This window comes from Anas platyrhynchos, chromosome 4, assembly GCF_047663525.1.
Source record: "Anas platyrhynchos isolate ZD024472 breed Pekin duck chromosome 4, IASCAAS_PekinDuck_T2T, whole genome shotgun sequence".
Lineage (NCBI taxonomy): Eukaryota > Metazoa > Chordata > Aves > Anseriformes > Anatidae > Anas > Anas platyrhynchos.
Genome location: NC_092590.1, coordinates 58,926,852 through 58,939,783, shown reverse-complemented (window position 1 = coordinate 58,939,783; position 12,932 = coordinate 58,926,852). Strand labels below are relative to the sequence as shown.

At 33.0% G+C, this 12,932-nt stretch overlaps 1 protein-coding gene across 8 annotated transcripts in view; it reads left to right on the top strand.

Moving 5' to 3' along the window:
- PCDH7 (protocadherin 7) overlaps positions 1 to 12,932 on the top strand; it is a 290,144-nt gene that overhangs the window by 91,292 nt on the left and 185,920 nt on the right. Inside the window, exon 3 of one of the 8 annotated variants that reach the window (XM_072037715.1) lies at positions 8,098 to 8,133. The exons of the other annotated variants lie outside the window; for them this stretch is intronic. Within the exon in view, the coding sequence (XP_071893816.1) occupies positions 8,098 to 8,133 (36 nt within the window). The remainder of the gene's footprint in view (positions 1 to 8,097; positions 8,134 to 12,932) is intronic. 8 annotated transcript variants of the gene reach the window in all.

The following is a 12,932-nucleotide window of genomic DNA, read 5'->3' as shown; positions in this document are numbered from 1 at the left end:
GAGTAATGCATTTAAGATTAAAAAGTCAAAACACTTAAATACTATGAGAAGAGTATAAGGCAGCAATTATGGGTAATTTGAAGAAAATTGAGAAGAAAAAAAAAACAACTTTTTTTTGTTACAAAGCCATAGTTTCTTTTGAGATTACTTTTAACTCTGAAATCCATAACTTTCTACTTTTTTAGAATTTACTTTTAAAATCCTGTTTGTGACTGTTGTGTGATCTCATACATCAAAATGTTACGTTCTGATCTATATGATGTTCAGTATTACCTGGAATTAGCCATTCCTCATTGCAGTGAATAACTAAGATAAATGACATCAAATTAAAGTTTGTCTTTCTTAAGCTTTCTCTTTGCTTGATCTACATGTTTCTTTATACACAAACCATTTTCTAGCTACTAAGTTAAGATTTTTAAATAAACCTTTATTGAATCCTACTCAATTAACAGAATTTAAAAATGCTTAAAGGTTGACATAATCAAATTCAAATTCTCATCAAAGAAAGCTGTAGAACAGATAAATACATCAAAAGATGTGAGAGAAAGAAAAAGTGAAACAGATAATTTAAAATCTCTTGACAAGACAACATTTTGTATTTTATTGCTTCTGAAGGAAAATGTCTTCTCAGCATCTATACATCCAAATAGCTTTATTAACATACATCAGTTGATAATACGAATGTGGAACTTTTAGATACATTTAAAAGAAATCACAGTCTTTGTGACAGGCAAAAATTCTGTCTCTTCTTGAATGTTGTATAGTAAAAAATTGATATTGATATTAAAACATATGCACTACAAAAAGCCATGGTGTTCTGTAGGCTATTTGATTTGTTTTCCAATTCCTCTTGAGAAAAAAAAAAATAATCAGGTGTATGATCAAACTTAGTATTTTATGATACTGACTTTTAATCTGGAAATAGAACAGTTCAATGGATCCAAAACTCAGGACTTGCAAAAGAATTACAATTATCTCGGCTGTAGGATTTTTGGGGGTGACTTAGTACTGAGAAAAATTGTAACACTCTAGAAATAACACCTTTTTGATCTTTGTCTCCAGTGTCACCAGTGAAAACAATGCCTAAACACATGTTAAATGTAGAAAACAGAACATACATTGTATGAATAACTTTTTCTCTGTTATGGATCAGTACTAAAATTTGTATTTCAGTTGAAATAGAAGAGTTTTCTCTTGGAATCTCTTGCTATAATTTGGAATACAGGATCTAATAACCTCTTGTAAGGTTATTTTTACAAAGATATAGTAAGCAAACAATATTTTTCCACTATTGGCTATCTGCAAGTCTTTCTCACCACCTGAGTTCTGCTGAGTTGAGCTGAGCTGAGTGGTAGCCATATTGTTACTGCCATAATCGATTAGATTAAATATATATATTCTTTTACAATTAAGATGGTATTTCAGATGTTGTTCCTAATATCCAATACATGTAAATGTGAATATTGTTGAAATAGGTATCAATAATTAATATCAGAAAAATGTTAGAGTTCCTTGTCATAGAGGGGGTACTATTAAGCAAAATATGCTGAGGGATATTTCACTAATTAATCAGTATGGCTCTGTTTATATCTCTATTTCCAATTTTAACCAGTCATTACTTTGCATGTCTCTTTTTTTCCTTGACAAACAACCAGTGTTATTTCTGCAGTATATTTTGCTTAATGTGGTTTAACAAAAAAAAAAAAAAAAAGCTGTAAAACATGATGCTATTACTGTCAAAATCACTTGGGTTGATTCCTGCATTCTTACTCACTTTGCATAGTACCTTAATGTTTAAGAAGTCATTTCAGTTTCACTCTGAAAGGTTTCTGAAAAATAAGTCTGCTGCTCAGATTTTAATTTATGAAAAATCTCTGAGAAATTTAGAAAACAAAATGAATCATTAACACTAGGAACAGAATTATAATTCATCTAGATTTTCATCCAAAATAAGCACACCAGAGGACACCTAAGACTTTGAGCAACCATGGCATGTATTTTAAAACATAATGTAGAGATTGCAATAAATAAAACTTCCAAAAAAAGCATCACTCTTCTGTCCTCCCACTCTCTAACACCCCATTTAATTTCTAGTCATGAGACCCATGCACCTCCCTCACACCTTCCCACGAGATATCCCACAAGTTACTGCCTCAGTCAGCTCACACAGATGGACTTCGTAGCATACCCAGAATGTCAACAGTTTATGGCTATTTTAGACCTTGGCAAGGAAAAACATTCCAGAGGAAAAGTCCCTTGTGAAGAATGCTTTGCCAGCAGCTCTGCAGTCTTTTATAAAGAGGGGAATCAAGTTTGAGGGCATTTGCAGGTGTCAACAGCAGCAATGTAAATTGTCCAGACAAATGCTGACTACAACTCAGATCAGCATTTTTGCACAAAATTTGTCCACTCTGTATGATATATCATGCAAGACATGATATATCACAGTGTGTTATATATTGAGAAGAATAATCAATTTTTTATAATGACCTTCCTATACCTATTGTTCAGATACTGCCAGCTGCTTTTCAATGGATCATTCACTTTTGCTTAGTGTTATTTACTATTACTTCCATGTGTTACAATGTTAAGCACAAATTATGACTAATTGATTAAAATAATAAACTGTTTTAGTTACTTGCATTTTCCTTAGATTGAAACTAATCAATGGAAACAGTTACATACTCCTGTTGTTTTCTGACTCATAATACAACTTGTAGTTATCATAAAATTGTCCTAAATCACATTCCACAATTTAATTACAAATGAATAAGTATTAATAAATAAAAATTGTATGATAGAACAAGGCTGTGATCCTTCACAGATCTGTTTATACTAGCTTTACTAGAAATCCTTTAGGAATGAATATAGCGGGTAGGGAAAGTTCGTCGTGCCCACAAGCCTCTGTAGGATTTTGTGAGCCTCATGCATGCAAAGGGTTACCATCCTCATAGGAGGAGTCTGTGAAAGACACCAAAGATGCCATTGTGTTGGTCTGAATCTTTTGTATGAGGTTCTAACATAAAGATGTGCAAGACCACTATGCGTGCATATATATGTTTATCTGATCTGGCCTGTTTTTGTTTTTTTTTTTTTTTTCCATAATCATTGAAGCAAATTACAAAAAGAAAAAAGAAGTACAGAAAAATAACATCACAAAAACTGAAGGTTTCATCACTAAAAATGATCTCCTTAGTCCATTCATCCACTCATATGTGGCTCAGTTATTTCTCATACCTTCCAAAGGTCTGACTGAAAAGTCTTAAGCGCTTTAACTTTTTAATTGTATCTACTGTATTTCTGCCTCCCACATCCTGAATTATGAACTACAAATTTAGAGTTCACAGGAGTAAAATGGTAATAATTTGTCTGTTGTGTGCTTTAAAATGTTGGTTTTCTATAGTGCAAAATGGCATTTTCTGTTCTGCACAAAAAAAAAAATCATTGATGACAATATAATGGACTGCAAATTATTGAAAAACAATAATTGTCAATTGTTTCACATTAAGTACAAAATACAAATTCTAAGTATGCCTTTATGGTGGAACTATACTTTGAATCTGAAATTCTTTATTGCTCTGTCTACACTGTTGTTATCATTCTGAGATTCTCCTAGTTAGAAACAAACTCCAAGAAGCAAATCCCTGAAATTATGCTACTGCTGGAGATGGAAAGGACCAGACTATCTGATACCTTGCAGAAAAAACTGGGCTTTTGTTAGGTACTCTACTTAGCATTCTCAATTGAGATGAGTGCCATCCAAATTATTAGTGGACTACAAAGGAGATTCACCACTAGGAGAGGGTGAAACAACTGAGTTTTCAGGACCTGGGCTGTTATTCTCAGCTATATTGGATGGGTTAGCAGGGCTTTTCTCAAAGACAAACAGTGATCCTTAAGGAAAGGGACAATGCAAATCAGCTTCAAAAAAAGCAATTTTGATTAGATACTGCAAAAAAAAATTCACCACAATGATGGTCAGTACAGCAGGTAGCACAGAAAGGAGTCTCTGTTCTTGAAAACTACTGGAGACGTGCTTGAACTACTTTTCAAACTTTTAAGTTGTCCTATTTTGGGGCAGGAGAATGAACAGAAGCCCCTCCTAGCTAAATCATGCTATGATTTACAGTGCAATACACTCCATATTCCAGTTAGTGTTCACTACATAGCAGGCATAATCTCCCTGGAATTATGAAATTTATGGATAAGGTTTTCATCTGATATGAAATTGGCATAGCTTACTTGAAGTCATTGAAGCTCGACTAATTTAGTGTCAGTAAGGATCTGCTCTTGTATCCTTTAAAATTTAATTTGTGGATCATACTTGGTTAGATCTTTTTTTGCTTCGAAGTTTTTAATCTAAAGGCTTTAGAAATACTCTATTCTCATCATGGTGTAATGTTATCATGCTGTTCCACTTCCACCTTTCAACTACAGAAGGTGGGATTTACTCATGAAGAGGTACGCATGCTTCTTAATGGCTTGTCTCCAAAAAGTCTGGAATTTTTAAAAGAATGAGGTCCTCAGATCTCACTGATAACTCTGTTTTGACATTTCTAGGCCAAATTCTCTCCTGACTTCTAACCTATTGATTTAATTGGAAAAGAGTTTGGCCCAGAGTTTCTCAGCATGAGATGATTAAATAAATTAATTGTTCTTCTTGCTATTTTTTTTTTCAATCTCAGTCCAATTTTTTTATTGCCCTTACAGTAGTACCATAGTTAGAAAAATTTTGAATCAAATATTGACTTTCACGTTTTTTAAGAGGAATTGTTTATCTTTAGTTTTACCATTCTTTTGTTTGGAGAAATCTGCCAATCCAGGAAGAAAGAATTATAGGGGAAAAAAATGTGTCTTCAATATTTTTTACCATTGCCACTGTCAAGTAATGAGTCAGACATGTGTACTCTCAAATTGTCTGGGCAAAAGACTACTTAAATTGTTAAAATGTTTTATTTTTATTCTGTGTTAGACCTCTTTATGCTAAACTCTGGAAATAATTTAAGCACTGAAACAGCAATTAGTAAAAACCTGAATGACTGAATTAAAATGATTTTTGTGGTATTAGACATCCATGCACATTTTGGGAGACTACTTTTGTGCAGGCCATTACCACATTGTACTAATTAATCTCAGACATTTTTACAAATGTATGGTTTGCTGCTGAGCATGCAGAAGTGCTCATGAAATTTGAATCTTACAGTATGAGAAGCTAATCATTACATTGTCAAGCGTTAGGATTTACCCAACATAACAGCAGAAGCACAATTCCTGTCATTTTTATAGTAATAGTTTCAGTATGCCTACATAAAAAGTCATACCATAAGAATTTCAGCATAAGAAATATCTCAGTTCTCAAAACCTAATTAAAAATTAATAATAAACTCTGCAGAAACTGATGATACCAGAAAAATCCTGGTACCATTTCACTCCACTCCCTGATCTGGAATGACAGGAATCTCTGGAGTGATGGTATCTTTCAGCTTCCTTTCCGACACAGGAGAATGTCCTTGAGAGGCTACAAAGTACAAAAGAAAACCAAAGCTTTCAAACAGAGTTTTTCTGTTTACTTAAGAGTAGGGGGATTTGTTATGACAATTCCTAGTTGTAAAAGGCAATTCAGTTCACATGCATGAGAAATGCTACAGGAAAAAATATTTCTGTGTCATCAAGTCCAGTTCCCTTTTTTGAAGCCAGCAAACATAAAATCCTATTTACCAAAGTCATCAAATACTATCTTAAAATTACTGGTTTTGCTGACTCTACTTAGTGGAAATAACTTAATTATTTGAAGATTTATAAACTTCATTTCTGATTTTGAAGTTTTCTTCTTGCTTTGCAGCTGTTCAAGTCTTTTGAGCAAACACTTTTTTTTTTTTTTTTTCAAAAAAACATTTTTTCTCTGTTTTCCTTGGAATTTAAAGAACTGTGTCAGTTTATTTATTGTCAGACTTTATATGAAGCATGTTGTCTGACTGCACAGATTTACATTGAAAATATTTTTTGAATAATCCTGCAATATGTTTTTTTTTGCTTAATCTTGAAATAGTCTGAGATTTGTCTGCTGTGGAAATGGAACATGACTTAGATTTCATAAAATGTAAATAAGTAAATGTGACACAAAAGTCATACTGCATTGATGAGAATAAGGAAATCAGGGAACACTGTGGCTAATCTCAGGAGAATAAGGAATTTGGTGAACACTGTGGCTAATCTCAGGATTCTGTTGATGCAAAGTTTGAGAGACACCTGTCTTGGCTCTCTTTCAGAAGATGTTGCTCTGCTTATGGCCTGCAGAAATATCAAAGGAACTCCTTCTGAATTATTTTTAGTATTAACTAAAAATAGGGCATTTAGCCATGCATTTAAGGAAAAAAAAAAGGGGGGGGGGGGGAAGATAGCCTATGAACAGTAAGGTCCAAAGCTACTTTTTGTCAGTTTTCAAGTTGTATAGATGGTTGATGGCAACTGTGCTCTTGGTGTGTATAGCAGGACACCTGACAATAATAACATCATTAGCAGCAATTTCTTTCCTGACACTATTAAGGTTGTAGTAGCTTAGATGGAAGACTTAAATTCAGCACAACTCATTCAGATGTCTTGAGAATGAGAAATTTAATCAAAAGTCTGTGTCTAGATTTTCCATTCAGAGTTTTTTCCAGTTTGAGGATAGAGACAGTTTTGAAGTTGATAACTAAGACAAAAATTACACTTTGTACAAGGATCAGTTTTATAGAAATCTTTCTCTGATATAGCGGTGGTGTTGTGACTACTTATTAGTGGAGAACAAAATTAAAGATAAAGAGAAAAGTGTATGAAAACTGTTCCAAAAGGCTTTAAAAACTATTTGGTAAATTCTTAACTTTGATGTTACAGCTGATCTAAGGGTTTTATTATAACATGACTTTTATTTCACAAGTGAGGTCTTCTGCTTCCTCGTATCTAGAATTCCTTCTGCTGCTTCTTTTCCTCCATTTTTTTTTTTTTTCAAATGCATACTATAGTGAAGTATGTTTATTTGGTTACATATGTGTAAATGTCTATAAAACAAAGTTTGTATTAATTTCTGGGCAAAATTTTGCATCCCATTTAGGAGATGTGGATCACAGGAGTAGACTAGGTTTGTGATGCTGTTGATAGGAGGCTTCTGTTTCCCTTATGAAGCCAAACTATAGCCTGATAAATGTGTTCCACATGCTTCTGAGATTTATGATCAACAATCATTGTTTATTCAACACAGTGTACTAATGTGATCTTAAAGATGAAACCAAAGACAGTTTTGGTTGAGATAACATCTAATTATTGACACCAACTCTTTTGGATGCCTCCTCTGTTATTTTTTTCAGGGTTCCTATTATTATGATGATATATGTACACTGTAGATTAAATTATAATAATGATATTAATATTAAGAGTATTGCTGGTTTTCTTGTTTCTTACTCTAAATTAGTCTTTTTTTTTGCCCTGCTTAGTTTTTCTTTTGTTCATTTCTATTAAATCAAAACAATCATTATTTGAAAAGATAATTTAAGAAGGCTTAATAAAAATACACATTGTATATTTTCATCTGAATAATAAAAGATTCGGTAAAAAGTTCCCCAGACGGTAGACTTGAAATAGGATCCCTTGTTCTTAGGTTATTAAAGTCTAGTGTTTCTGAAGACCACTAATATCAGTTATAATTAAAGATACTCAGTAGTATCTTCAACTCTGATCATGTCTTTCATGAATCTACTTTCAAAGCACAATTTCAAGTTCCAACTTCCCAGTTTTAAAAATGTAAGAATGAAGTTTCCAATGTAGTGGTCATGTTAAGCAAAATTCAGACAAAACAATTAAGTTAAATTAATCCCAGCTGTTTCTGTGGTAGTACCAGCTCCTCATAAAAGTTAAAAGACTATTCTGAATAATGGACGAGCATATCTTGAATTCTGCAATAATCTTTAGATAGTTTCTTCATCAGTTTAGTAAGGAGAGTATCAGGTTTCTCACCATTATCAGTTTTCTGGTTTAATGCATTAGATTCTCAAGATTCTTTCAATTATGGTCAATTTAAGATTGAGGTATAACTAAAAAATATTTTCTTCGTTTGGCAAGGTACATCCCATTGAAAAAAGTGTGGACTTCACAAAGGTAAGAATCAGAAATAAGAGGCCTCTACCACTCTTCCTTCACAGCTCTGACAAAGAGAAGCATATTTCTGTATTTAATAGGAAGTTAATTCAGTTAATTTAATGCTGCAGGTGAAATTGTCAATCAGCTATCTGGAGTTGACAGATTCATGGAAACTTTATCCTGAAAAAAAAAAAAAAAAAAGATTTACTTACATGTATCTCACCTGTCTTTTGTGACACTACAGGGATAGCTCTGAATGCTATTATTCAATCAGCAATTAAGGAAATAAAAATAGTAATGATAACACATTGATATTCTTTACTACACAAATCTATTGGAGAACTGTAATTATAGTACAAAAGTAAAAAATTAAGAACATCAGGAAAAAACAATCATTTGCAACATCTCAGTGTCTCACAGTTTTAAAAAAAAAATATATATATATATATAAAATATATTTATTTGTATTGAAGAAGAAAATGATGTATTTTTCCTTATCCTGCAGCGTTTAGGAAGGATAACAAAAGGATAATAACATGTATGGTGAAGGATCTAAAAACCTCTGTCTTTCGTTTAGTCTATGAGGCCAAACACAGACGTTGCTTTAGGGAACATAAGCCTCTTTGCTTTCTCTTTACAAGCAAATTCCTTGTTCAGTTGTGCTGAGAGAGATTACTGGACCTTTCCTACTTAGATACAGCACAAGCTAAATAATTGGTTAATGCTGGGTAACCACTTTTGGAATCAGGAAAACAAAATCCATCTGTGTGACACAGGGAAAGAAGAAAACAACCAGGAAAACAACCTTGGTGTCTATTTAGTCATCAGCCTGAGGAAATAATTTGCCACCTATACAAAACTTTATCTTTCTCTCAGTTACAGTTTTATATTTTGCATCTTAACCAAAAACGTAAATACTACAAAGAGTTGAAAGAAGGAATATAAACTGTTGCGTAAATGCAGCATTCAAATCATGATAATGTAGAAGCACTGATAAGTTTTATCAATCCATTACTCTGTTTAATAACTGCTATATCATCCAGGAAAGTAATTGAAATAATATTAATGGATCACCTGAACAGAGTGTGTAATATGTCAGTTGAACCTTGATGGTTTTTAATGTAGTTATCCTTTTAATTAATGTATTAGTAGCAGTTATAATTTGGGTTACGCATTTATATAGTTTATTCTTCCTACCTTGTAATGAATATGATTGAGGGTTCGCCTGAACCTTGACAGAAAGTAAAAGGAAAACAATACAAAGCAATACAAACAATTGCTTGTATTCAGAGCAAACCTATAATTAATGAGCTAATATTTAATATTATTTTGTTAAAAGCTTCATTTCAAATTCTGTTGTGTACATATGCTATGACAAGTTTTTATTTTAAACCTACCTTTTGAAATAGAAATATTACAAATATTAGATGATACAAGCACGTTAAAGATCTTGGTGAGTCATGACTGGTTTATCAGAATTGTTTGTTCATGTTTACAGGCTACATGCTGACATACTAGATTCTATATCACTGATTTAACCATTTTCCTTATCTTCTGCTCTTCATTTTGTTTCTGTGGGAAGTTTTGAAATAGCAGACTACGCATGAGTCTTTGCATAATTCAGCTGTATAGTAATATGTAGAAGCAAGAAAAATGGCATCCCAGAAAACTCAGTGGAGATATTATGGAACATTTGATGAAGATTTATAATTTTAATTACAACTTGACAGCAGTCTAAGACCTTTTTCTCTAAAGTTCTGTGATTCCTCTGACAGATGAGAATTAGGTTAGAAACTGAATATCAAGCATAAAAGCCCTTCATTTTGTAGCTTTGTGCAATAGCAAAACAGAAGCAGCTCATGAACCATTGTTCAATTTCTAAAGTTTTCAAAGTTTTAGTATGTTCATACCTTACACCTTTTCTCTATTATTTTTCATGAAACATTGTGAAATACAGACTTTCAAAAGTTTTGCAAGTGCAACGCTCTGCTACAGTCATGAACATACATTTTTTTCATTTTTTCACTGAAGAAAAAAACTACAGAAAATTACTGAAAATAAAGAGCAGTATTCGTGTGTGTGCTCAGAATACAAATCTTATTTTTTGTTGTTGTTGTTTGTTTCAGCTATTCTTTACAGAAGCTGAGATAGGAATTAAAGTTTTCTTTTCAGACCAATGTTAAAACATGACCAAGAAACATTCAAGACCCTAGAGATAAGGTCTGTCAACAGTTCCATTTATAACCCACCTTTGTCTCTCCACAGTGTTTTAAAAGCTTTTTTTGGATTGACTTTTAGATGCTTTAGCAACAGCGAGCTTATGACTGGCTATGTACAACATAAAATAAATAAATAAAAAATAAATAAATCTTAATATGGTAAGTGAATATGATAAGTGAACAAAGCTATTGAACTTCATAGGAAGATGTCTGTCTTTACAGAGTATTAATAGGAGCTTTCCTTAAGAAGCTACACATTAAGAATTCACTATGGCCAGTAGCAAAAAGTTTATCTGAGGTTAAAGCTGATTTAGGTATTTCATATATGCATGTATTTACCATAAATATCTCAGTCCTTCCAGTAAACCGAAGGATAAATTTTATGTAAGGATCACTCACTGTTCCCTCAAGTAGTCGAGTGAAGCCCCTGGGAAACAGAGATGTTTATGTCCCACACTGTACTATATTATGGTAAGGTCTCACATGACTAACTTTTCAAATATGTCTAGGAAGCCAGACAGGATTTATGCATCTTTCTGCTTAGCTCTGAAGCACAACAAAACATATTTCCTTAGATATGTCTGTGTCTGCAGACTCCTTTGTGGAGTAAAGCATCCAGGACACTCATAAAGCATCCAGGACAGTGCTTCAAATGAAGGCATTCAATGCTTTCTATTGATTTTAGACACTGACAGAAAGTAGCTAATGCTAGGAAGCAGCCTGGATGGGTCTACAGATACAGTCATTTGAAGTCTGTCCAAAGATCCAAGTTTCTTGCAGACTACCTGAAATGTGGCAAGCCTCATCCTGGTACCCCAGTGAAACATGGGTGGAACTGATTTGATGTATAAAGCCCATGTGATGATTTTAGTCGGTTTTGTTGAGGGCTGTAAATGTGTAGTCGTTTGTGCCTGATCATAAGAGGGGGCATAGCTGCAGATCTGTAATTTATAATGTAAAGTAAATTATATGGCAAAAAGGATACAAATGAAGTATTTATCATTGGAAAGTGTATTACATCCCTTAGAATTTTGTTTTTCAAGGCACTGATGATGAATCACTTCATACAATAGTGCATTAATGGAGTAAGCCCGAACTGAACACGTAACGGTAAATTACCTGCTTAGAGAACTAATTAGAAAACAAAACCTCCAAATCAAGTGCTCATTTAACATTTATCCTGTCTTCATATTTAAAACTGTTTTATTTATTGCAACAACGATGATTAATGTAATCATAAATATATTCACAGAGGAAATAGTTTGCCTTTTTAAAGAATCATATAATCACAGAATAATTTAGGTTGGAAAAGACCATTAAGATCCTCAGGGCTAACCATGCACCTAACACTACGAGTCCACTGCTAAACTTTATCCTGAGTCATACTTCGACAAGTCATACGTTATCCTGTGTGTTAGTTCACTGTATCTTTCAGCAAAGCTGTATGCAATGTTTTTCAGCAATGCTTGAGAAGTGGGAATGAAGGAAAATGCTTTGATGGAACTGGTTTACACAAAACATGTGAGAAAGTAGTTATTCCAGATGTGGGGAGACATTCCAAAGGATTAGTCAGCCACAGAACTATGCTGGAGGAGAATCTGTTTGCCAGTGTCGCTGTTCTATCTAATCAGGTCTAATTCTAACACATCTCTGAGTACACTTGAAATGCACTAAACTTCCTTTGAGTACAACAGATGCAGAATGTACAGAAAAAGTGTCCTACCAAAAGAATATAAGGTGACCAGCCAGATACATGCTGAGGAAGAATGTAAAAAATGTTTGCCCAAAGTAGCAGATTTTTCTTGTTGCTAACATTTGGCTATTTTTTTCTGCTACTATTCATATTTATTAATAATAATTTAAAAATCTGCAAATTATTAATGGTGTGACCAAAAACATGTATAAAGCAGACAGGGTTAAAGGATTAACCACATTCTTTGTTAAGCTCACTCATGTTCTTTATATTTTCATTATTGTAATTACTTTATTTTAAGAAAAGTATAAGAGAAAGTATTTCCTAGAGAGAGGATATTTTTAAGGATATTTCAATTCAAAAGTTGACTTCCTTTTCATTTGGTTGGAGGAAGAATGATTTCTATCATTCTCTGCCAGTTGTTCTGAAGATACAAAATGAAAAAAATGATGAAGAGGTATAAAATGGTGTCTTAAGTGTCCTCAATTTCTATGGATTATTATCAATTTACATAGTAAAACAACAGTATTTGATTCTAAGCAATCAGTGACCAGTGCTGGCATACAGATTCTGTTGCAATCACTAAAAGTAGAACTACACATTATATTCAGTAAAGGCAAGATTTCATTGCCTCCAAATACCCTTTGTAACTTGCAATTCTCAAGGTGCTTGGAGGTCCATATAATTTGTCTGCCAAAAGACACAGATATTTCACTAAAAAGTGCTGAAGTAAGTGTAAATTGTTAGTACATCAATACAAATTACAAAGCTTGATATGTATCAACCTGAAACGAGATCCCTAGGGAAAGTCAAAGAAGAAGGAAATCTTCATGGCAAAATAAATTAGGTGTTTTCTATTACTGTATTTTTGATGGTAAAATTCTGATTTATTTATCTGGAAACGT